Here is a 25,604-nt window from a genome sequence, read left to right on the forward strand (position 1 = left end):
GATGGAGCAGAGTCAGTAATCTATAGATACATGTTCCTCAGATGTGATTCCCAGGACATGTAGATTCACAGTGCCCGTGTATTAAGATGAAAGACTTCCGGTGATACTGCAGCCCGTGACAGTATATTTTGCTGATGCACTTGTATGTAGGAAGAGCATTTCCTTCCCTATCTCTACCAAGTTTGGGTTTTTGTGCTGGTGGTTGAGACAGTGACAGCCATGGCCAGTGGCATCTCCAAGGACCAGGCTGGGGTGGCTGCCGATCTTCTGGGCCTCTTGGGATTTTTCCACAGTTGTCCTCAGGCATCTGACCTGCAGGGCTGATGGCCGTGGCCTCTTTACCGACTCCCCACACCAGAGCAGGGAGAAGGAATAGGTTTTACTGGCCACATGAACTGGTTTCCACCATTTCACACCAGGATTTTCCCGTGAGTTTTAAAATAGTTGCTGGAGCATCAAAGGAAACAGGGTGATGGTTTCAAGGTGAAGCCTAACATGGGTGGCCTATGGGCCTGAAGCGGGGGAGAGAAAACCCTGAAGAAGGGGTGAGCCCTGTCCCCCTCAGCTCCCAGCCCCGGGGCCTGCAACAACAAATACAGTTGTTTCCTAGATCTCCCCTACATTATTGATTTCGTTCTCATTGGGGAGGCAAGTGAGAGCTTTTATCTGCATCTCAAACTGGCATGGAATGGTGCCTTGGCCATATTGATGGCTATGGCATACACTGGTGATCGCAGTTGTTTTTGTGTGTGTGTGTTTTTTTTTTACGAAGAAGAGCACCAAGTGACGCTGGTTGTCATTCTAACTCTGCTGTGTGGCAGCGTAAATAGTCCCCTTTCTAACCAACCTGGTGGGAAAAGTCAATATCCCATCAGCAGAGGAGGTAAACACATCAGGAGCCGTGCCCTCTCTCTTCCTCCCCTGCTCCGCATCACCGCTGCTCTTTCAGTGCGCTGTCCCCGTGGCACATGCGCTGTGTCATTCCCAGGAAGAGGTGCCTGCCCAGGCTCTGGCCTGCAGAGCAGCCGCCCTGGCTGGGGCCATTGTTGCCTCTTCCCAGACTCCAGGTAATTAGAACTTTCAAAGTGTCTTTCTACTTCTCCGGTTAAAGATGAGCCCCTTGTCTTTCTCTTGCTGTTTTTTTTTTTCCCACCGCCTTGGGGCATTTCAATCCCTTCTGCTAAACTTGTTGTTGTTGTTGGTTGAAAGGCAGTTGATGTGATTTAGCAAAGGTTGTGGAGAACAAATGTGACTGTGTAGCTAAGGAATAAAAATCTTGAGAGCGATCCTCACTGTACTTAACTAGGATATCCCTGCATTGCAGATATTTTGACTCTAGACTGCTCTTTTGCAAGTGCATATTAATATAGAGTATCCCCCCAAAATGTATATACACACTTTGAATAATTATAAAGGCAGTGTTTATTAAAATGCATTTCATTTTCAAAACTGAGCTATCAGCTGTTAAAGTGTATATACAATTTTTGGGGACATGCTGTATATTCCCAGGATATTAACATGGTTGTAAAAGTACAAGAGAGAAATTTTTGAATGTTCAAATTAAAGGCTTCTTATGCTACAAAAAAAAAAAAAAATCTTGAGAGCGAGTTTCCATTGTCCGGGTGTTTTGTAGACACCGGTGTTGCTCTGCTGTTCCGGTGGGGTTTGTCTTTCTGGGATTGACATGATTTCCTTCCCGATGCTTTCCTTTTCCCAGCGCTGGGCACCGTGGCCCAGGCTGGCCTCTCGAGGGCTGCCCAGCTCTCTGGGAGCTCTGGCTACCTGGGTTGCATGTCTCCATCCGGATTAGCAGCTGTGTGACCTTAGGCAAGTGACTTGACCTGCCAGTTTCCTCAGCCAGAAAATGGGGATTTTTTTAAGGGGCCTCTCCAAACACCTCACAGCGTTCCCAGATAGCTCTGAACAAAAAATTGTGTCATTTGAACTATCCTGGGCAGGGTTGGCTGCCCCAGGATCGCCTTTGTCCCCAAAAGATCAGAGCTGGGTGTCACAGCCCTATTGCTTGTTGAAAAGAACCAGTGGGGAGGCTCCGAGGAGGGAAAGAGAAGTTCTTCCTTCTGCCTGGTCGTGCCCTTCTCCAAACAGGAAGGCCAGGGGTGCGTGGGGAGAAGGAGTAGGAAGCAGGGGACGGGCGGCTGCATGTCCGAAGTTGACAGGCACACAGTGTGGACAAAGAGGAAAGCAGTCTTGCCAATGGACAGGTTGCTGTCCAGCAGCCTGCCTGCTTCTCATCTCTGCCAGCAGAGGAGGGACTAGGAGAAGCCAACTAGGCCCAGCTGAGGCGGGGAGTTGGCACTGGGAGACCCAGGCGTCCTTTGAGACAAAGTGTTTCCTGCCACATCCATACTTTGCATGCAATTGTATGCATATGCTCGACAGCGCTGCAAAAGTGGCATCTGCAAGTGGTGTTCACCTTGCCTGCTGCACATGGGCACGCACCTGCATTCCCATCAGTGCAGGGTGGCTGTGCCCGCGCGCGCCCCCCCCCCCCCCCCATGTGCTGAGTCAGCGGGGTGCTGAGCAGTGGTGTGCAGGGAAAGGCAGAATGGCTTCCACAGAGGAATCGCGGGGGCTCGGCACCCCCTGCCTGGTACTGGGCCAGGGGTAGACCAGCGACAGGACCATGAAGATATCCGAGCCATCGAGCTGCAAGTACAATCTGCACCCCCTTCTCTAGTGCATGAGGAGTGCTGAGTGGTCTTTAAAGAAGCTCCCTCTGGCCCTAGCTGGTTTGGCTCAGTGGATAGAGCGTTGGCCTGCAGACTGAAGGGTCCCGGGTTCGATCCTGGTCAAGGGCACATGCCTGGGTTGTGGGCTCAATCCCCAGTGTGGGGTGTGCAGGAGGCAGCCGATCAATGACTCTCTTTCATCATTGGTGTTTCCATCTCTCTCCCCCACTCCCTTCCTCTCTGAAATCAATAAAAAGATTTAAAAAAATAAAAGCTCCCTCTGGATATAAAGTAAGCACAGGGAGTAGAATGAGTCAGTAGACAGGTACCAGACCTTCAGAAGGTATACAAGTGTCTAATCGCTATGTTATACTGGCACACCTGAAACTAATATAATATTGTAGGTAAACTCTAATGGCGAAGTAAAAGCTCTCTCTCAGACTTGTAATCCTTTTTTATTTCTTTTCAGATAAAATGAAGAAGCAGTATTTTACCCCCAAAGTTCGTCAGGACTACAAAAATCTCAAGAACATAACAGAGCAGTTCTTGTCCCAAAGTGGCTACACCGAAGTGAACCTCAGCAAGCTCTTTGTGGATTGTGCTGTGAGGTCCTGAGGGCACCCCAGAAGTGGCCATGGCGGGGGTGGTTGGATGAAGAACCAAAGCCACTTCCTGGCACCTCCATCACCTCCCTGGGGTCCTAACCGCTTCTCTGCTTCGCTTTTCCATGTGGACTGCATCTCATGTTCGTGTGCGTGTGGCTCGGGAAGGGGGTTATTAAAGGAACTGCAAGAATATTTCACCTACCAAGCATCAGGGAAAATGCAAACAGCCTTCCTCTTGCAAAAAAACATACCACATACCATTGAAACAGGGTCCTGTAGCCCTCTGCAAAGCACCTGAAGAGCTAGCTGCTTTGGATTCAGATTCAGGACTGGATTTTGAGGGGCGGGGTCAGTGAGAGAAGAGAAATTAATTGAGAGTGACCCCAAGCTGTGCCCCCAGGGCTTCAGCAGAGGCGCCCCCAGAAAGAGAGCTTTAGGGAGTCCGGTAGGAGCACTAACATTTTGCCTTTTCACATGCCAATTAAACCCAGGCTCAACCCAAGCGCTTCCCAGCCGCTGGCTGCAGGAGTGGCTGTCCTTTTCAGCCTTGTCTTTTATATGCTCGTCGAAGGGGGGCGATTGAGAAGCCGTGCACTCACTAAATAGATTAAACAGAGCTCACTTGTTTATTGAGTTGCTCCAAAGCCCAACACACACACGCACATGCACACTGGGCAGGTGTTTTACGCTCACATTCCTGTTTTCCCTCTTAAGTAGAAAATCCAAGTAAAGGTTTATACAGTGGGAAAGCACATTTAAAATACTTTGGCATCCTATAACATTTCATTTCAGATGTGCAGAGTTCGGGGCGAGGATCCCTGTGTTACATTCAGAGGGTTGGGCAATTGCCTCTGGTGCTATTTTTCTCATTTGGGCTTTGCCAGGAGCTAAACGGACTTCAATATAGCAGTCTTTCCTTACATTATTGATAAGTTCGTACTAACAAAATATATTTCTCCTGTACAACTATGCTTTATTTTTAAAACTATTTTCCTATGTGTTTTTTTTAAAATAAATATGTTGTGCTTTATTTTTTTTCACTTAAGAATAAAGTTTTCTAAGGGAAACCAGTTGCACTGAATCCTTATCAGGAACAAAACGTTGACTAGAGGGGGCAGCGAGGAATAAGAGGCCCCCTTCCCAAACCTCAGCCTGGTTAGAATCAGCTCGGAGAAGCTCCACATGATGTATGTCCTAAAGTTCTTTTTTTAAAAAAAATATATATATTTTATTGATTTTTACAGACAGGAAGGGAGAGGGATAGAAAGTTAGAAACATCGATGAGAGAGACACATCAATCAGCTGCCTCCTGCACACCCCCCACTGGGGATGTGCCCGCAACCAAGATACATGCCCTTGACTGGAATCGAACCTGGGACCCTTCAGTCCGCAGGCCGACGCTCTATCCACTGAGCCAAACCAGCCAGAGCTGTCCTAAAGTTCTGAGTGGCGTTTGGGAGAATTTCTCTGGGGACTTCGAGTCCTTTAAGAGATGAAGTATGGTTTCTCATGTCCTTTGCTGGCGTGGGCAGTCAAAGAGAGCTAAGCTAAGAGCCCAGTGGCGTCTCTTTTGGGAGAGCCCAGGTGATAGCTCCTGAGAAAAGGCCACCCCATGAGAGAAAGGTCATCCAACACGGACCCTCGTGAAGGAATACTTGTTAAAGCAACGGAGATGGCACCGCCTTCTCTCTTCCTTTACCTTCTCTTTACTCTTCCCTCACCCTCTCCTTTCTCCACTGTCTCTTACACTCAGCTTCTAAATAGAAGAAACACTTGGGGTTTAGGGCCCTGTCAGTTCGTTCATTAATGCCTTGGTACTTCCGGCTCTACAACCTGTCAAAAGTTGGAGCACCCAAGTTGCTTCGGGAAACGAAGGGATTGGTGTGGTTTTCATCGCTGTTACCTAAGGTTAGAAATGGTTATCAAATGTGTGCTTTCCCGAGCCCATGCCCCCACTTTGCTTTCTGAAGAGAAGACATGTTTTCCTTGATTTCTTGGACCTGGGGTTATGGTAAGTGCAGAGAGTTACCCTGAACTTGGTCATCAAGAATCTCCGGGAGACTCTAGTAACTTCTCACTGGTCTGCTGCTTGTCTCTGCATCTAGATTGGAATGACTGTGAGGTCAGGAACCGTTTCTGTCGAGAGTCCAGACGTTTCTGAGAACAGTCTTTGAAAAGAGCTCATGCCGTTGTTGATGTTTCTTATTCTGATCTGCAACTCCAGATGAGTTGAGAGGCTTTTCTGGGAGGCACCTAAGTGTTCCAGACTTTTATAAAGTTGGAACTGCAACTTGGAAGAATCCCAGTGGATCTGTCTTGGAAGATTGGAACATGGCTTATAAACTTTTCTCTGAGAAAAGTTTCTACTCCTTGGTTTGCGTCATTGATAGCTCAGTGCGTAGGACGGTGTAGAAATGCTGCCCACTTCTTTGTAAGCGGCATCCGCCCAGATGTCCGCCCGGCTCCCTGGCATGGGGTTGAGCTCCAAGTGCTAAAAGTGAAGGGATGCAACAGGCCAGGCCAGGTTCACACTAGAGAGAGGCAGGGACTGTCCGTAGGGGGCAGCGGCTGTTCAGTGATGCTGGGAGGGACCGAGCCCAGGGTGGCCACAGCCAGTTTTCAAGAGAAACTAAGCATCCTGATATTCTATAAAGTCTCTCGATTTCTAAACCTTGGCAACTGATTTTTAAAAAGATTTTTTCTTGATTTCAAAGAGGAAGGGGGGGAGAGAGAGAGAGGCATTGATGAGAGAAGCATCATGGATCAGCTGCCTCCTGCACACCCCCTACTGGGGATCGAGCCTGCAACCCAGGTGTGTGCCCTGACTGGGAATCGAACCTCAATGTCTTGGTTCCTGGGTCAATGCTCAACCACTGAGCTACACCGGTGGGACTGATTTTTTTTTTAATAAAAATAATTAAATGCTGTGGGCCAGACTAAACCTCTGGGCTAAATTTTATCGTGGCCCCTTGGGAAACATACTCTGAAAGAACCCCGCTCTTCTAGGAGCCCCACGCCTCTGAAAAGGGCACCTTTCCTATTGAATTTAGGAAGCAGGGTCTGCCTGCAACAGGGTACACACTTATCTCGGACACAGCATGCTCACCCTCAACTCTCCTTCATACAAAGGGAGACGGGAGGGCAGATGTTGAACATCCTACGAAAGGCAAGCTCAGTAAGAGTTTCATTTGTCCAGGAAACTAAAGTCCAGACTGCAGCTGGGGAGAGAATATTGAAAGGGGATGCGGTCCCTGCCAGGCACCACCACCCCCTGGTCCAGCCCGTACCACTTCTTACCTCCACACCCCGGGATTCTCAAACATCATCTCAAGCAGCTTGGCAGGAGATGCCAATACAAGGAAACTCCAAAACCAGATTTCCGTCTTCCGTCAGGGTTTTACAAAAAAAAACACACCAAGCCCAAACCCTCTTGTCAGAATCCCCGACCCCTCAATTCAATGCTCTTACCCTAAACTTCAAGCGGCCTTGCCTTCCCCTCTTTCTCTCCTCACCTAAATATTTCTTAATTGAACGCTTTGCTGTGGCGCTTCCTTATAGCAGTTTAATAGATTAACTCATCTGAGCCAGCCTCAAATTTCAGATTAAAATTCCTTCATCCCGAAGGCAGCATTATCAGGTTGTTGGAGGCTGTTTTCAAACCTTGGTTTTGAATAGCAGCGGCTCTGCATTAATTTAACCACTAAGCTAATAAGTAGGTTTCGTTTTGTTATGCTAAGCTTTATTGCTTTTCTTTTGATCAGAATGGTGTTGTTGAGCAAAGCAGCAGACAAGGCATTCTTTGATGAGGGAATTAGCTCTCCATTCTTCCTCTATTATTCATAGCACAGTGGAATATGTAAGTACCTGAGGGTGTCAAAGGAGCGCAGGTTCTATTGCAAAGTGCTCGCCTTGTTTCTCTCAATAGCTGACTATGAGATGATAAACCGCTTAATACACTGTGCTAATTGGATGAGAGCAAAAAGAGATGGGAATTAAGGCGAGGCAAAAGGAGAAAGTGCAACCAGCCTTCAATTCACTCTTTCACCACTTTACCAGCTCCAAAGGAGGCACAAGCTTTCTATAAGCAGACTAGAGGTTTTGTGCAGAGATAAAATGAACGTGTTAGTGGATTCAAGTAATACACTAATTATTGCACAGTATAAATACCACTACTGGTTTTATAACAGGGAGGTAAACTTCTTTTGAGAGGGTTATAGGATTGCTTGGCAGTGGTGTAGAACCTAATAAGGGCCCAGAGTAATAACCCCCTGGATTAACAAAATTGCTGCTTGTTAGAAGTATGATTCAGGCTTTTCCGAAGATTTCCGGAGAATGAATAAAAATGACTGAATGACATTTCTTAATGTATAACTGGCAATCGCTCCCTTTTCTTTAAAGGAAAAAAAATGTATACTTCAAACTGGACCGTTAATAACGTCCAGGAACAACACGACTTTCTCCTTTGCAAAACGCTTTTTCCCCCGTCAGGTAGTAGGTTTTCTTGCCCCCGCCTCCCCAGGCAGGCTGCCACCGTAAGTTAAATGTGCAGTTGCTCCGGGGAACTCGGTGTTCCAAAATACAATTTGAGCCCCCATTTAGGACCCCCTTCATTCAGACACACTCACTTTTGTGTATACACATACACACATGTTCACGGACAGTTTTTCCTCTAACTGCAAGTTGAACGAACCCCTGTATCATTTTCTTTCCTCTAACATCAGCCCCCTTTTCCATTCTAGTAAGATCACACTCAAGACGATACAAAAAAGAGAACGCCAGATGCCTGGACTCTTGGTATTGTAAAGAAAAAACAATAATAATAAATGCTTGCCCCACTTGGGGGGGGGGGCGGTTAAAGGGGAAAAAAAGGGAAATTGGCTGGGCCAGTACTGGTGACTTTTAGCTGAAGTCTGACTTTCAAGTCCCCCAATCGTCCCAGACCTTCTCTTCGATAGTCACTCTCCCCTGATTCATCTGTCCACAGTTCCGGCCCTGGGTAGCTGGTGACGGAAGAACACTTAGGGGCACCTTCTGACAATGTTAGGCCAACTGCCTCCTTTCCTTTTCTTTCGGATCCTCCTCCAGATCTGGTCTGAAAAGGTAGCAAATTAACTCACCCCTTCCCTGCGTTCCCACAGAGGCCCAGACCAGGCTCCCAATCACCCCTCACCCCAAGACGCTGTGGAGGTGGCCCTAGGAAAGCCGGTGGTGGGGCACTCTGCCCTGGGTGTGACAGGGGACAGCCATGCCCCTATCCTGGGGCTCTCCCCAATTTGCCTGGGCTCTGGGCTCCGCACCCCTCCTCCGTGGTGGAAGGTGGGGGAGGGGGGGCGGTCAGCCGCTCCCAGCATTGTGACTGCGTTCCCAGATATTGGGGCCAAATTGGGTTGCCATTCATTAATAATGCTCACAATAAGATTAAATCATTCTGGAAAATCTCATAAAATCCCCCTAAGTACGCTCCAGTGGCTCTTTCCAATCCCCATCATTCAGCACTTGGGGAGGTTTGGAAGGAGAAGAAAATTGGTTTCTTTGCTTTTAATGCTGCTTTGAAAAGATACTCAGAGTTTGTCATGCGTGACATGTCACATGTTTAATGTGGACTTGCTGGAAGTCAGGGGGTCTTTAGCGTGTGATATTTATGGGGAATATTAAGTGCAGAATGAGGTCCCTCCAGCTGGGGAAAGTTGAAAGAATAGGAGGCCTAGAACTGGGCTTGTTTGCGGCATCAGAATGACATAGGATTAAGAGTTTGTAAAACAAGGCGAGGGGTTCTCATTGGCCAGTAATAAACGTAATCCTTGGAGGTAATTTCACGCAATTTGCTTCTGCTCCATGGAAGGGTCAAATGAGAAAAAATGACTTAAAAAAAGAGTTCATTAACAGGAAGAATGGTACTGTTTCTCGTACACCATCCAACTGGCAGCCTGGAGAGGGGAAAAGCCCTACCTAAACAAAAAGCCAAAATCGACAGAAAATTGATAGTGACCACAAAAAAAAAAAAAAAAAAAAGAGTCCTTTCCCTCACCACTCCAAACTCCTGAGAAACTCTGCCCACCCCAGGAAAGCGGCCTTCACCCCAGGAGACCCTGCGGAGTCTGGAGGTTTGACACACTCAGATACCCACATACCGGGGTCATCCTAGAAAGTTCCCGCCGGGCCTGCTGCACCCCCCGAGAGAAGTGTGCGGTGGGAACTGCTGAGAGAAGGTAGTTGGCCTTGTGCGCCCCAAGCCTCAGGCCAGGCCCCAGCTTGTGAGCGAGTCTAAGGCCCGGGCAGGGTGGTGATGACTCGCCCCAGGGCCCAGGAGCCTCGAGGGCGCGCTCCCCACGGTTTCCAGCGGGCAGGGGCTCAGGACGTCGGGGGCGGGGTCGGAGGGGGGGGGCAGTTGAGGATGCCCGGGCCTGAGCCTGGCAGCTGCCTAGCGGGCGGCCCTCCTGGAGCCGCCGCTGACCTCGGCCCGACCCCCGCACCTGCCCCTAGGCCTTGCACACTGGCGCCCCAGGCCGAGGGGACCCGCCCCCCTCCTCCAGATCGCCGCCTGGGAGCGCACGCCGCGCCGGATCGCTAGGGCTGGAGGCGCGCCCGCGCCCCCCACGGCGACCGAGGGCCCGGGGCCTGGCGGGGCCAGCGGGTTCCGGCTCCGCGAGGCGCGGTAGTCACACACCCGCTGCCCCCGGCTCCCCCCGGCCTCCCCCCCCCCCCCCCCCCCGCCGCCTGCCCCTCTCCCCAAAGGTCTGGCGCGCTAATTGCTGCAAATTGAAACTAATTAAGCTTCTCTTCCCTTTCCCATCACCCTGGGAGCGTTGGTGAGACCCGGCCCCTGCGGGCGGGCTAAGGCCGAGCGGTCACCCGGAGGGCGCAGGTAGGGCCTCCGGGTGTGGGGGGGGGGAGGCTTCCGTTCCGCCTCAGGGGAGGGCTGCGCCGAGGGGGCCACAGACCGAAAATCGGTTGGGGGTCTCCTCTCGAAACTTGAGTTGTTTAGATTCTTTTTAATGCATACATTGTTCAGTGCCTGGATAAGTGATGACATTTGTAGAGTTAAGATCTGTCACTTGGATACCTCTCGCTGCCTTTCCCGTCACCATCCCCGCGGTCTCGGGCTCTTGGGGTGTCTCTCTCTCTCTCTCTCTCTCTCTCTTCTTCCTTCCCCCTCTCCATCCCTTCTCACTGAGAGTGTACTGTGTACCTAGGAGCCCGCCACGCCCGCCCCCTTGGAAGCCAGCGCCTTGGTTTCCAGCCGTTACCTGTCATCTGGGACGGAACCCTTCCTTGCTGCGTGGCACTTTCCACGAAGACTTGAGAGCCGAGACTCCCCCTCACTTCAAATTTGTCTCCACCATCAACAACGCCTACCTTGCACCCACCCACCCCGGAGCCTCCGTGGCCCTGGACCCCAGGGAGCAGAGACGCCCTAGGAAAGCAGCACCGCGGCATCCCTTAGCCTTTGCAGGAAGCCCGGATGGGATGCCCGTGAGGATCAGATTCATACCAGGGACCTGCCAGGAAAACGGGAGTGCAGATAAATCCCGGGAATGCTGGGGCGCCCAGCCCAGCCCTGGCCTCTGGGGGTCCCCCTTCTCCTGTCCCCTCAGTGCCTGCACAGAGCATTCACACTTCCTTTTGTTAAACATATAATTTTTTTTTTATTTTGAGCGTGACACTTCTCCACTAGATAGCAAGGAAAAGTGATAACAATTACACATTACACAAAAGTACTGTACCATTGCCTTTATCTTGAAGGTTTCGGAAGCCTCTACCGTTAATAAGTTAAATAAAGGGCTTGATTGAGTACATAAATATTTGTCTAGGAACCCTACCGTATCTACAACACAGTAAGAATCTACAGGAGGACAAACTTTTACCATACCACGCTGAGTGCAATTGCGTTATAACATTTCAAATATACAAAGCTCTGTTCTTTTTTTTTTTTTAATAACAATGGTATGTACAGAATCAATAATCACAGTTGGTGACTTCAACAGTCCATATTCTAGCAGAGTATTTCCCTTTGGTTTGATATAAAAACCTTGGTTGGTGTATGATAAAGAAGAGAACAAGAACAAGACGCCCCTTTCCATTAAGTGCACTGTTAGCTATCTTACAGATTCGCATTCGCTTCCCAGGCCCTGGCTTCATGCCGGGGGGCCCACGCTGGGGAGATCAACTTAGAGCGCCAAAATGCTATTTAAAAAAAAAAAAAAGAAGCTAAGTGGGATGTCGGGAGGAAGAGAGGATGGGCTTTTGAAATTTTTAACTTCGATACCAGGCGTCTTGGGAGAAAACCTCCCCATCTTTTCAGTAAAGTAAGAATGGGAGAGAGCGGACGTCCGAGTTGGAGCAAGGTTGGCAGGAGTAGGGACGGGGCGGCGGGGGCGGGGGGGGGGAGGGGGAGGACAGAGACAGGGGAGGAGTGGACAGCCAGCCGAGGAGGTGCCACGTCCGGTCGCGCCGAGGGCCGCCTCGCCCGCGTCCAGGCGGCTGCGAAAGCGGCTGCGCTCTCTCAGTGGCCTCTCGGGAGTGTGCTGGTCCTCTGTTTCCATTTGGTCTTGAGTGGTGCTGAGTGAGGTGACCTTCGGGGGGGGGGCGCGCGCCCGGGACTCGCGGGGGCGCGGCAGCCTTTAGCACACCTCCTTGCCCGTGCTGGTGCCCGGCAGGATGTTGAGCTGCGTGAGCTGCGCCGCGTGCTCCTTGGCCTTGAGCCTGAGCGCGGCTATGCTAGAGGCGCGTCTGTCTGCGGCCGCCGTGGCGGGGTCGGCCAGCGCGCCCGATGCCACCGCGCCCTCCACGGCGGGAGCAGGCTGTCTCAGGAGCGCGGCTGCGGTCGACGCGCTGGTCAGGGGGGCCATGGTGGAAAAGAGCCTGCGGGGAGAGCAAACAGCGCGGTCACGGCCTCGCCTCGGGAGCCGAGGGCGGCGCCACCCGCCCGGTGCCTGGGATCCGGGGAGCAGAGGGGCGCCGCCGTGGGGGGGGGGGGGCGGAGGCGCAGGCCCACGATGGGCCGCGCGGGCTGGGGAGTAGGTGGGGGCGCGGGCGGGCGGGAAGCCGGGCGCCGCGAGAGGGCTTTACTAGGGCCGGGAGCAGACGGAGGGAAAAAAAGATCAAAAGGCCAGATATTCCTGGAGAGGCCAAAGCAGGACGGGAGAGAGGTCCCGCGGCCCAAAACCCCACTGCCCCATTACACGGGTTCTGTGCTTTCCCTTAAGAAGGGGGTTGGATTCCCAGACCCGCAGCTCCAATTGCCTGTAATACTATTTGCCAGGAGAGAGAAAAGGAGAGACAAAGAGAAAAAGGAAGCGGGGTGGGGGGGGGAGGAAGAATCAAAACTGCTACTCTCTCTAGGCCCTAGAGTCTAGGGCGCTTTATCTGCCCGGACTTCTTTGGCCCCGGAAAATCCAGCCCCGTTTGCGGACCTTCCCGCCAACAGGGCAGCCCGCCCGTGCCAGGCTGAGCTGCCAGTGCCCGGGCCAATGATCGCGAGGTCCGGGTGGAGGCGCCCGCCTGTTGATTGCCCGTGGACAGAAGGCTATGACCTGCCAGAGGCCCTGCGTCCTGGCACAGCGACACCCTTTTCCCGCCGCCTTCCCTGGCCCCAGAGAGCCTCTGGACCCCCCCCCACCGTCACGCACGCGGTGCACGGAGACATCCGAGCCTGCAACCCTACTCCGTGCCACCACCTCCAGGCAGCACCGGGATTGCTCTGTGCGCTGCCGCCACCCGCTTTGCACAGCAACTCAGCACCTGGGTTCTGGCCGCGAGGCCGTGAACAGCCCCTGGCCAGGAGACACCACCACCCCTACCCACCCCGCCCCCTGCTTCTCCCCAGGGCTCTGGCTCCCCGCCCCTGTAGGGCCAACTAGGGATTTCCAGGATTAGATATGAGCCCACTAGAGCTGGAGGAGAGCCTCCTGCCTCTCAACCCCTCATACCCGGCCCAGTGCACCCCTTTTCTAGCTCCCGGGACCTCGCAGCCCGGTACCCAGCCGCCGTGTGCAGGCTTTAACAAGTCGCTTGTTGTCAGAAAGGAAAAGGGTGGGGAGCGGGGCGAGGAACACAGGACTTCAATCTTTTGCCATAAAGAAATCAAGTGTGGCCTGGAGGGGGCGCAACGTGCCCTGGTTCCACGGGGGGAAACTGAGTCACTACACTGCAATGCACTCGCTATTTATTTGATTGGGTTTTGAACATTCCTCTAAGATGATTTTTGTGACGTGGCTGCACAGTTGGATAAATCTATTATTTCTTTGTTCTCCCAAAGACAGATCGTTGACGCTGCATCCGTTTTATTTTCACCGCACTTTCCAACTTAATACATCCCTCCATTGTTTCTTTGTCTGTGTGATTATACAGACTTTTTATTCCATCATTTGATGTTCATTTAAAGAGAGGGAGTTCTAACATACGATGAACTGTTTCTTTTATTTCGTTGTCTTGTGCCCCACGGGGATTGGGGATTGCACACACAGGGTACGCTTGGCAGCGGGTCACTTGAGTGACTAGGAGGATAGAGTCCGGGGAAGAGGAAAGAATTCTTTGCACCCAGAGGGCCCGTGGCCCCAGGTCTCCCGTGGAGACCAGGGCTGCGTTCCTCTGACTGCCAGGCTTGAGTGCACGACGAGGGATTTTTGCAAAACGTGCAGCCATCCGGGCCCAGTAGCTTACACCTGTACACTTTCACACACACCCCCTGTGGCCTGGGCTGCCGCCGCCTTGAAATGGTATTTTTACAGCTTTCACCGAACACTCAACATTGTCCTGGTTGTTGTTCCTGCCACCGCCCTCCTCTTTACCGCTCAGCCTCAAAAGTCATTCCCTTCCGGATCCACAGTTGGAGGCAAAATCAGAGATGCTTTTCTTTGGCTAAATCTTTTAGGTTAGGCCAGAGAGAGAAGATGTGTCTCTCTGCCTGTCCCGGGTCTCCTCCCTGATCCCAGATCGTGTGTGTTTGTATATGTGTGTGTGTGGGGGGGGGGGGGGGGAGACAGACAGACAGACACCCCGAGACGGCGTGTTACCTGCCGAACGCAGGGCTGATGAAGGCTGGGTGCCGGAACACAGCGGCTCCGAGGAAAGTGCTCAGGCCCAGCGGCGCCCCGCTGGGCGGCAGGCTGGCCGAGCCCGGAGGCGGGGGCAGGCTCGGGAAGGCGGCGGCGGCCGCGGCCGCGGCGGCTGTCCAGGCCGAGTCGAGCGCGGGGTGGTGCGGAGGGAAGGGGCTGGCGTCCAGGTAGGGGCTGAGCGGGTGGGTGGCCGACAGTGGCCCGGGGAAGGGCAGCCCCGGAGGGTGGGTCTGCGCGCCCGCCTTCTCCCGCTTGCGCCACTTCGCCCGACGGTTCTGGAACCAGACCTGCAAGCGTAGACAGCCCGGTTCAGTGCGGCTCCCCTCCCTCCTTTCCCTCTCCAGCCTCAGGTTGTTCGAGGACACTTCTGGGGCCCCGACGGGGTGGTGCAAAGGAGCCCAAGCTTAAAGCCAGCGGGGAAACCTGGGCCAACCAAACCCTTTCCAGGGGATATTTCAACGAACCTAGTTCCTGCCACGTTGAAGGAAAGTTGTTGGGTGTGTTTAGAGATGGGGGAAGCAAGGTTTAAAAGTCTGCGCGGTTGCTTGCTGTGCATCTTTAGACAGGTCACTTCGACCTCCCTTAACCTCAGTTTTCTAATCTGTAAAATGGGGTCATAAAACGGTACTCCTAAGGCTGCTATGAGGAACGGGTGAAAGCTCACATCCAGAGTGGCGAAGGCGTATCAGCTTTTTTTGCTGCACATCAGCTATTTTCACCTACTTCAGCTTTACCCAGCAGCTGGCAAAATCCCCGCTCTATTCTGAAAAGGGGATGGGGAGGCGGTTCGTTTATTCTATCCAAACATGTCTATTGAACACCTAGAGTCCTGGGTTGGCCTCTGAGGTTTGGAAGGGGCTGGAAGGGAAGAAATGCCCACAGTAATTCCCGAACAAGCATACATTTGGGGGTCTGGTTCCCATGAAATGGAATACAATACGGGGCGCGCAGCCTGCCACCTGCAGGGCTGTGCCAGGGCCTGGTTCTGCCCAGGCAGGCACTGACTAGTGGCGCCAGGGATGCAGCACTACCTGGACACCCAGAAATCAGGATACCTGTCGACTTTCTACTTTTCCCCACATCTTTGGAGCGAACAGGTCCTTCATTTCTGGGGGTGGGGGGGATGTGGTTTAAATAGTTTATTTAAATAAGATAGTTGTAGGCTTGGGGGAGGTGTCTTCCTAATTGTTAATAGAAAGCAGTCTTAGTAGAGACCGTTACCTGAAGTGTGGCAGCTACCACAGTCTAAAAATAACTCCCGGAGCCTGAAATTATTTTTATGTGACCTGCTCATCACACCCACAGCCGAGATATATGTTCCTTCTCCCCTGAAGGCATTAATATTTTTAGGGCTGGGTTTATGCCTGCACACAAGTCTAAAAATTCAGAATGAACTCTAGGCTATACAGAGTTATATTAAAATATAATGTAAATGATCCCAGAGGAATATGTTGTAAAAATGTTTCAAAGACATCCGTGCCTTTCAAATAGACACACTGGGGGCTGTGGTTACTAGCGCGAGTAGCTAAGCTTGGCTTGGCTTCTAGACAGCCACCCGGGGCAAGAAAAATCCCGAATCCAAATCAGTTGATTACTTAAAAATTCTGCTGAAAAGGGACCCATCCATAACATTCCACCGCCTTCAAATAATCTATTTGTGAATTGCAGAAACAGACTGGTGTGGAAATTCAGAGGCTTGAAAAGGTAAGACTAGATGGGACCAAGCTGGGTGGGCAGCTTTTGTGTATCCAAATCTGTCTAGACGAGAATATCCGCCACTCCTCAGGGCAGTGAAAGGAGTCAGGGAGGGGGGCAGCGGGATAGAATGCCCTCAAAGGACATGGAAACCTTTTACAGACAGATCGTCTCTCCCGGCTCAGCTGCAATTATCAAGATGTCCCCCTGCAATTCCTCATTATTGAATTAATACCTCTGAGGCCCCCCAAAGGTAAACGAAAGGACTCTAATAATTCATATTCACTTAATTACATCTTCTCCCGTGAATAGGGACAGAGGAGAAGGGGAGGGGGGCAGTCGCTTTCTTTTTAAAAGTTATTTAACTTTCCCACGACTCGTTCCCCTGAGCTGAAAATGCGGAGTTGCTGTCACATCTCTGTTTGACAATGGAGAAATGTGTCAACAGAGAGGAGGGGAGCAGGCCTCATCATTAGCCCTCTAATGCAAGAAGCTGTTGTGTATTAAATGAGCCATATGGAATTTATTGTGCTTTATCAGCGCTCGATTTTGACTGTAAAGTGATTCACTCAGCTCCCAGCTCAGGGACATCTGTTTTCTGTTGGCCATCGGGCTGCGCAGTGTTGATCGTCTCTTTGGTTATGAGGCCTGGGTTCGGAAATGCACTCTGGTATGGGGCTGCAAACACCTTTAATAGCATTGCACTCACTCCCTATTAGATCAATGTGGGCTCATTGCTATAAAAAATGGGAAATCAAATAGCATTAGCCAGCTCCTTGTGTGGGCAGAGGGGAAATCAAACAGCATTTTGCCTTCAAATGGCCCTGTTTGTTCTAGCACTAAGTGGGCTTTTATGAAGCCCAATCCGGAGACTTAATCGCAGCCAAATACCTGCTTGGAGCTGAGCGGATTTGTCTAACAACCAAATCCATGCTCCATCCCATTATTTCAATCAGGAGAAGGCAGTCCAAGGATGGGTTCCTGCGGGGGCCCCTGAACTTCAGCCTCAGTGACCCTGAAACCCCTTTTCTTCTTCAAGGCTCCCAAACCCAGAAACCTTCCCCTGCCCCCTCCCAGGCCTTCAGATTCTAATATCTTTTGGTGCGTGGATGAAGGTTGAGGTCTCTTTTTTTCTGATTCCGCTTCTCTTCCTTTAATAAAGGAGGTCTCCACTCCCCCCACTTCCTTCAATCTATGCCCTTCCCATTCCTCCCCCCAGTCCATCTCCCACTTCCTCCCTGTCTAGGGAGCAGCTCACCTGGACTCGGGCCTCAGTCAAGTCCAGCCTCATGGCCAGTTCCTCCCTGAAAGAAAGCAACACAGACAGGAGGTCACTGCAAACTCCAGCGCCGCTCAGTCTCCTTCCCCTGCTGGCTGGGCTCCCCTGGCTGCTTGCCCTCACCCCCCAACACGTGGGCATCACCATCCCTTCCACACCGGAGCGCCTACTGTTTGATTGAGAACATTAAAAACGCAACAACACTGCCAGATATGGGATAGTATATATCACATCATATTACATTCAAGGGTGACAAGGGTGGCTTCCTGAGTCAGTAAGTCAGGAGAACTGGGCACTGGGAGTCTCTCTCACGGTCTCTTAAGACAAAGTTAGACAACACACACACACACTCGGTGCTTATATCATGTTTTGTCCTAATAGTACTAGTAAATGGGAGAACTCGGCACTCAATTTTTAAAAATGTTTATGCCCTCTTAAAAAAATTTTCTCTCTCTCTCTTTCTCTCTCTCTCTCTCTCTCTCTCTCTCTCTCTCTCTCTCTCTGCTTTCCCCTCCCTCCCTCTCCCCCCCCTCCCTCCCTCCCTCACCCCCTTAGGTCATACTCCCCATTACCCTCTGGAGATATGTTAAGCTTATTAAGAGTTCAGTGGGGTAATTTTTCGATTAAACCAAATTCTGCGCGCCTCCTGACTCCAGTGCCCACTACAAACCCTGCCCATCTCAGGGGAAGTCAATTTAACTGAAACCCTACCCCGTCATTGCAGTTATTACTGCGACAATTAAGGCAAATAGGAAACCATTAAGATGCTGTAAAAAGGCTTAAGACCTGTTTACCGAAAATATGAGCGCGCCCAGAATAATTGGCTCCCCGATAGCTAATACTAGCTAATACGAAAGAGCGGGGGGGGGGGGGGGCTGCCCCAGCCAGAGACCCGGGTTGCACTGCCAAGCCCCCAGTCCACACCCGAAACTTCAGGACCCGGAGAAAGCCGGTTCCCTAAGCGCTTCTGGCCGCCCCCTGCTTTGGGGGGGCACCAGCAAATGAAAACCGCACTCCTGGCTGGCGCCCAGCAAGATCCCAAGGGCTCTAACCAACCGCTGGGTCCAAAAGAGGTAGAAGTGGGGTGGTGGTGAGGAGCGGCCCCCCTACCCCCCATCTCCGGCTCTGGTTCCCCTTGGAGAAGCTAAAGGAGGGCAGACCCGGATGCCAACTGACACCACATCATTTTCTTCTTTTGCAATCCACGTGTGGTAAATGCAAAAAGCCGCCTGCTCCTTAGCTATCGGACAGCACACACTGATACATATATGTTTCATGATAATGAAGGCCTGGAAGACATGGGGCAGGACCAAGTTTAGCTCAAGAGATGACCAAATCTCATACCTTTGCCCAGCATCCAATCCTTTTTTTTTTTTTTTTTCCTGTTTCGGGTTAGGAGAGCGTTTGGCAATTAATTGCCAGAGCAACTGCACTTTGGAGTTGGCCTCAGCAGCAGTCGCTCCTTCGGTTCAAAGGGGCGGGCAGCTTTCCGCTTCCAAAATGCACATTGAAAAGCTGCACACGTCTCCTGCGAAAGAGCTGCCCGAGCTTCAGGAGCCCCGCGGCAGGCAGGCAGGCACCTCTCCTTCTCCCTCCCCGCTGGAGAAGTTTGCCCTAACCCTGGCTCCTCGCAGGAGCCCGAGACCTTGGCCTTGGGGTGGGGGAGGAAGGTCCCAGCTGGGCTGGCACCCCAGGTCGGATGAAGAAATGGGGGCCAGGGGCCCAGTAATCTCACCGGCTTTTTTCCAAAACACACACGCACACGGGACACGCACACTCGGGTGGGCTCGGAGGGGAGCGGAACCACGCGGAACACCCGGGTTGGGTTGGCCACCCATCAAACAGAAAAATCCCCCCCCCCCAGCTGTTCCGTCTAAGGCTGGCCAGGCTTCCAGCGATTACTGCCCACCCTGTAAACCCGGATTCAGGAAACGAACGCCGGGTTCATGTGATGGGGGGAGAGGGGAGAGAGCTGCACGGACAGTCCCGTGTGCCCGATCGCAAACAGTGCTCCGTTCTGACTTCCTCCGGTTCTCTCTCGGGTCCTCACACCACAGAACTCGGGGCTTCTGAAAGGCCTCCGCAGGCGCCGGCTCCAGCTTCACTGCGAACAGCGTAACCGATACCCACCCGGCTCCTGGGGCATCAGCCTGGGGGAGGGGGGGGGATCTAGCGCCCACGCAGCGACCAAAAATAGCCCCTGCTCTGCCTCGGCGACCAGGAGCCGCAGAGCTTCCTGCGCGTCGCCTGGAACCCGGGGCCGGGTCGCTGCGCCCCGGGCCTCCGCGTTCTGCGCGCAGGGAACTCGCCTCTCCCAGGCGGCAGGTTCAGGCGCCCTTTGGAGAGGGCTTTTCTTTCTCTCTAAAACTTGTGCTTGGGGAAAAAAAAAAAAATGAAACTGGATAGACCCTCCTTGGGAAGGAAAGAAATCGTCCCGGGCTGAAGTTCAAGTCCGGAGTAGGGGCCGGGGAGAGGAGGTGGGGAGTTCCCGGTGAGCAGGGGTGGGTGCGTTGGGGATGGCGCCGGAGTGGAGCGAGCGCAGGAGCGAAGTCCTGGCCCCGAGCTCGGGGCGGGGGGGGGGGGGGGGGGGGGGCCCTGCCCGCCCGCCTCTGTCCTCCGGAGCCCGCCGGCGCCCTCCAGCCGCGGCCGCCGGCCCTCCCCGCGCGCGTACCTGGTGAAGACGTCCGGGTAGTGCGTCTTCTGGAAGGCCCGCTCCAGCTCCTCCAGCTGGTAACTGGTGAACGTGGTGCGGTAGCGCCGCTGTTTGCGCTTCAGCAGCCCCTCCTCGGAGTCGCTGCCCGCAGACAGGCACACGCTGTCCTCGCCGTCCTTGCCCTCGGCGTCCTCCGGGTGCAGCAGCAGCTCCTCCTTGGGTGACAGCTCCCCGCCCTCGGTGGCCACAGTGGCGGCGGCGGCGGCGGCGGCCACCGCGCTGGTGGCGGCCACGGCGCAGCGTCGGGGCTCCTTGAGCAGCGCGCGGGCATCGTCCTCCAGCAGCTCCTCCTCGTCGTCCTCCAGCAGCTCCTCTTCCTCGTCCTCGTCCTCGTCGTCCTCCAGCAGCTCCTCCTCGTCCTCCTCGGCGCCCGTGCCACCACCCGCCGCCGGGTTAGCGCCGGGGCCGCCGGCTGCGCCCAGGCGCTCGTCCGGGTGCGCGGCGCCCCCCGGGCCGCCCAGCTCGTCCAGCGCGGGCGGTGGCGGCACGAAGGGCGCCCCGTTCTCACGGTACGACTTGCTGCGGCTGATGCTCACCTGCGGCGCCTGGCTGATCTTGAGCGTGTCCCAGGCCGCGGCGGCGACAGCGGCGGCGGCCACGGCGGCCCCCGCGCCGTCCGGACGCGCGGTCGGTGGCGGTGGCGGAGGGGCCTCCCCCCGCGGACCCGCGGTGGCCGCCGCTGCCGCCGCCGCCGCCGCCGCGGCGCCCTGGAGGAGGCGGCCCCCGCCGGGGCCGTACAGGCGCCGCAGCTTGGGCGGCAGGTGCAGCTCGGCCTCAAACGGGGTGCTGCTGCCCTTGGGGGAGCCTGCGGGCAAGGGAAAGCGGTCAGCGGGCCAGCCGGGGGCCGGGCCGGCGTCTGGGACAGAGCCGCTGCCGGGCGGCCCGCCCCTGCTCCCTGGGCGCCTGGGCCCCGGCGTACCCACCTCTGCCTGCCCCCTCGTGTCACCAGACTTCTATCCCTTCACCTCCTTCCCCACTTTTCTCGCTTTTCCTTTTTCTTTGCATCTTTCTCTTTTTCCCTTTCTTGTTTCCCTTTTTCCCCTTCTCTTTCCTCCGTCCCTCCCTTCTTTCCTTCCCTTCTCCTGTTCTTCCTTTTATTTCCTTCCTTCCATTTCTCTCTCCTCTTCCTCTCACAGTTGCTCCCTTTCTTTGCTTATCTTAATCTTCTCCCCATTCCTTCCTTTCTCTTTTTGTGCGTTCCCCCCACCCCCACCACCACCTCTCTCCTTCTTCATTTCTTTTTCTTTCCCTTGTCCTCTTTCTCACTTTTTCCCCTTCCCATTTCAGGGCAGGGCGAATCTAAAAACATTCAACAACTTAAAAAAAATGATTGTCTCCCTGAAAGCTTTGCGCACTAACAATGCCTGCTGCTCGGCCCTGGGGGCCTTGGATGGCCAGAGGGGCGCTGGCCCGAGGGGGACCCCTAAGGGGAGCGGCCCTGAGCCATGGCCGAGCCCCAGCAGTCAGCAGCCCAAGCGGGGCGGGGGCTCCTTGCCCCAAAAAGCCAAGAAAAACTGTCCTGGCGAAAATAGGCTCAGAAGGGCTGGAGTGGGGGTAGAAGGGGGGGGTGCAACAGGCAAACCTGCCCCTTCCCTTCGAGGAAGTGCCTGGCACAGGTGCCACAGCAGGCTAAAAAAAAGAAAAGGAAGAAGTCAGTCTTATTTTAAATGGCCTCTTCTCCGCCCCACCATCCGCTCCAGTCTTCCCTGTGGCTGGACGGCTGGTTTTGGGGTTTAAGAAGAAATCAACAATTCTTTCCCTGTGACACCTCTGCAGCCAGCTCAAGGCGAAACTTGAGCGTAACAGAGTCGGAGCAAAACGACAGTTGTTATGGAATTTTTAAATTTAGAAAAAAACAAAACCTTTGAAACATCTCAACTCTATTTTTAAAAATAACATAGCAGAGAAAAAATAGCATCCAGAAGCTGCGCATTTCATACATTTCAAATACAGTAAGTAGCATTTGGGGAATCCCTGGGAGCTGTTTTGCAAAGGTTGGGTTTAACATACAATGTTTAAAAAAATAAAAGCAGAGTACCACGTTTAAAGAAATCTTCCAAAGAGGAAAGGCCAAGACTCAGACTGCCTGGACACCCCCCCCCCCCACTCTCAGATTTGGGGGTTCTTGTCTTCACCAAGTTGTTACAAGGGTCCACCCAGCACCTGCCGCGCCTCTTCCGAACACCCCCAAGGCCACCAAAGGGGGCAATTAAACGACCTAAGAACCAACGCCAAGAACCTAAGGGCCCCCAAAGAGAAGCTTGGCCTCTGCTTTTTCTGGAAGCAGAGAGGGAGGGGGAGAGCCCCTGGTGAAGCTTGGAGACACCAGGCCTCAAAGTTGTTCCCTCTCTTTCCTCCGTCTCCATCTTGACCACCCCAGGGCCCTGAACCCCATCATCTAACATCCAAACCAGTGCCCACAGCCCTTTGCAGGTGCCTGGCGGGCGCAGCCTTACCTTGCAAGGCCTTTTCCGGGTCGGCGCGGCTAGCCAGCGGGGCGGGCAAGCTCTGCGCTGCTCCCAGCAGCCGCATTTTGCACGGGCTCCTCCGGCCCAGGATGCTTTCGATGCAGTAGGAGGAGAGCAAAGTTGGAGATTTACTTTTGCACTCGGGCCTCTCGGAGCAGCCCTCCTCCTGGTACTGATTGCTCATGGCTGGGGCTTTTTCCTTGGGCGCAGAAAGCGGGCCGCTCTCTGCTTCTCCTGGCGGGTGGGATGGATGGGTGTGTGTTGGGGGCGAGGGGGCGATGGGGGTTATAATGGATATTATTGCGATCTCTGTGTCTCTCTGCCTCCCTTAGTTGTTGGCTGCCGGCTCCTGCCCTGCCGGTGGCCAGAGCTCGCCCTCTCCGTGCTCAGGACAGGCAGTAACAAGTGTAGTGAGCCCGGGGAGCGGAGCTCTGGAGTCTCTCTCCTCCACGTGCTCAGAGGCGCCCTCTGATTGGCTCTCACCAGAGGCCTGGCTGCGGCCCGTCTGTGGGATGAGCGCAAAACCCGGACTGGATTCCGGAAAGGCGGGGGCGGGAGGGGGGGGAGCCGTGGGCACTACCCTAGTTAATTTTCTCTCTCTTTTTTGTTTTTAATGAACAACTTTCAAAGTTCTGCATCCTCTTCTTGCAGCTCCTCCGTTAACCCTTTAGGGCTGGCCTGAAGCTCCAGCTTATTCGGATGTCAGACCCGTGGGTGCTACTTGGGCGACGTGCGCCCCTTCCACCCACCGGAGGCCCTCGCTCCCTGGAAGCGAGACCTTGAGGTTCGCGTTCAGACCGACTTGGCACTTTTTTTTCAAAGCCAAACTGCGCTTCCAGGACAGTGCCTTGACCTCAGTGGCGTTCTGTCGCCATCCTCTTGAGGTCGGACGGGGCCTCCGAGGTGCCAGGGTGACGGCCCCAAGCCAACATCTGCGGTTGGGCGCGTTCAGTTTTCTCTTGTGTCTTCACCCAGAACCCAGCAGTTAGTTGCCTGCTTCTTGGTAAGCGTCCTCGAACCTCTCTCATCTCCATCTTCAACTCCGGAGAAAGTCCCCTTAAAGACAAAGCTCTGCCAAAGGCGCGAGGCCTCACCTACAGGACAGAAAGGGACGGGAGAGTGTCAGCTGCAAGGAGGGGCGGCTGGGGACAGGTTTGGGAGTCCCCCCTCCTCTCCTCGAACTCGTTTCCCTCCCCACCCCCCAACGCGTTCTCCTCCTTAGTTGGGCTGATGTCTTGAGGCTGGACGCTCCCACACCGCGGCGGAGCAGAACCTGCAGGGGACCCAGCGAGCGCTCCGGCCTGGGAGGGACCCAGGTTCGCTTCAACCAAATCTAAGCGCCTACCATTCTGACTTCCCTTGGCCTGGCGCCCAGAGGCAAAGGTGAGAGAGTCAGCCTGGGGGACAGTGTGTTTCTTCCCAAGCAGCTTCCTGCGCGTCCAGCGTGGAGAACTAAGATCCAACTCGGATTGAACTTGGGCCGAGCCCCGGGCGAGGGGCCGGCACGGACGTCCTCCTGGCCTGGGTGCAGGACCCAGGGGACAGCCAGGGACTCCCCGATGCTGACAGGGGGCGAGGGGGCCGAGGATTTGGGTTGGGAGAGGGGCCGGGGAGGCGGAATCCATGCCGGGTTTTCCTCTCTCAACCCCTCCAATGTGTCAAAGAGAAAAGCGCTTTTACAAAGGATTATACTTGAATCACTTTCAGACGGTATTTTAAAATACAAGGGTGCATAACTGGGATGTTTTTTTCAGCCATAAACATCTGCATAACTCTTGGATGCTGGTGGGTGGATGGCAGGCAGTGCGGACTGGCTTGGCAGGAGCATTCAAGCCACTACTTGAGGGTGATGAACGTTGGAAACCGGCACATTGACAGTGTAAATACTAATGCCGATCTTACTCCTGCTGTTAAAGGCGAGCGGAAAAGGATGTTTCGCTCTGTCCCTTTCCGTCGCTGTCTCCCTCTGGCTTTTAGTTTGATTCTCACCAGTTTCTTCTCATTCTTGGATGAATGCGATGGGGGACAGAGGAGAACCCCAACTATCTCTGACATTGTTCTTTTTTTCAAAATTTTATCTTTATTGTTGAAAATGTTACAGATGTCCCCCGCCCCTCACCCCCACCCCCTCTACCGCGCTCACGGACCTTTGCTTCTCTCTTAAGCTCGCTCTGCTGTGCCAAGGCAGCTAGAATCTTCTGCCTTTCCTGCATTCTTCCTTTTCCATCCTCACTGATAGTTTGGTGTTTTGATATCGTCCCGTTCAGCTTTAAACTAACCTTCTGCGCGCCGATTGCCTCCTCCTTCCCTCCCGGCCCCGGAGAGCCCACTCCCGCCGGCCGTGCGGGTCTCAGCACAGCGGAGAGGCGGAAAGACACGCCGGTCCCTCCGCAGCCTCCAGCCTCGGACCCTCGCGGGAGTCCCCGCGCTCGTTGCTGGGAGAAAGGCGCAGACACTTTTTCCTCCCCGGCGGGCCCCGCGTCGGAAATCCACAAGACCCGGCTGCCGTGTGACTTCAGAGTCGGCTCCGCACACGCCAAGAGTGGGCTGGAAACGAGTCCAACAAAGATTCTATGAGATAAAAAGATACACAAAATTCACAAATCAGTTCTGAGAACCCAATGGGGGTTTCAACTCGCCATCCCCCCTCCTCCCCCTTTTGCAGCTGTTCTCCTTTAAAAAAAAAAAAAAGTTGGACTTTCGGCTGGGGTGTATTCTAATTTTAATCATCCATTGTAAAAGGGGAGGTTAACATAGAATTTCTGGTTCTGACTTAATGTCCCCTGAAATTAAATCTAATTCTATGAATGGAATAGAGTGTGTTTCTTTGGGAAACCTGTGTGAAAACGCTAGCGTTGTTTTATTTTGTTTATTTTGGGTACTTTCTAATCCATCTTTCAAGTGAGGTTATTGGGAAGACAGTCCATTCACTTCTGGAGAGGGGGCCTGACCCAGCTAACTTTACACCCAGCAGCGCTGAAATGATCTTTATCACAATACTCAACTTCAAAATCTACAATCCACTCTGGCTATTTCCTAAAGATGAATTTTTCTTAAAGCTCAGAAAAGTTTACTAACATACCCACAGGGAGACACA

General features: G+C 53.5%; 2 protein-coding genes across 2 annotated transcripts in view; one reads left to right on the forward strand and one right to left on the reverse strand.

The window, feature by feature from the left end:
* Window positions 1–4,261, forward strand: part of POLA1 (DNA polymerase alpha 1, catalytic subunit) — a 320,208-nt gene extending 315,947 nt beyond the window's left edge. Inside the window, exon 37 of the mRNA XM_079764678.1 lies at window positions 3,160–4,261. Within this exon, the coding sequence (XP_079620804.1) occupies window positions 3,160–3,305 (146 nt within the window). The 3' untranslated portion in view covers window positions 3,306–4,261. The remainder of the gene's footprint in view (window positions 1–3,159) is intronic.
* A 7,655-nt stretch (window positions 4,262–11,916) lies between these two features.
* On the reverse strand, window positions 11,917–22,691 carry ARX (aristaless related homeobox; the record flags this gene model as incomplete). Its single annotated transcript, XM_079764391.1, has 5 exons — window positions 11,917–12,157; window positions 14,311–14,639; window positions 17,306–17,351; window positions 19,998–20,844; window positions 22,496–22,691. 5 exons carry the CDS (start codon window positions 22,689–22,691, stop codon window positions 11,917–11,919), a joined length of 1,659 nt encoding a protein of 552 aa, XP_079620517.1.
* Between the last annotated feature and the right edge of the window lie 2,913 nt (window positions 22,692–25,604).

The sequence above is a fragment of the Cnephaeus nilssonii genome, assembly GCF_951640355.1.
Source record: "Cnephaeus nilssonii genome assembly, chromosome: X".
Taxonomy (NCBI): domain Eukaryota; kingdom Metazoa; phylum Chordata; class Mammalia; order Chiroptera; family Vespertilionidae; genus Cnephaeus; species Cnephaeus nilssonii.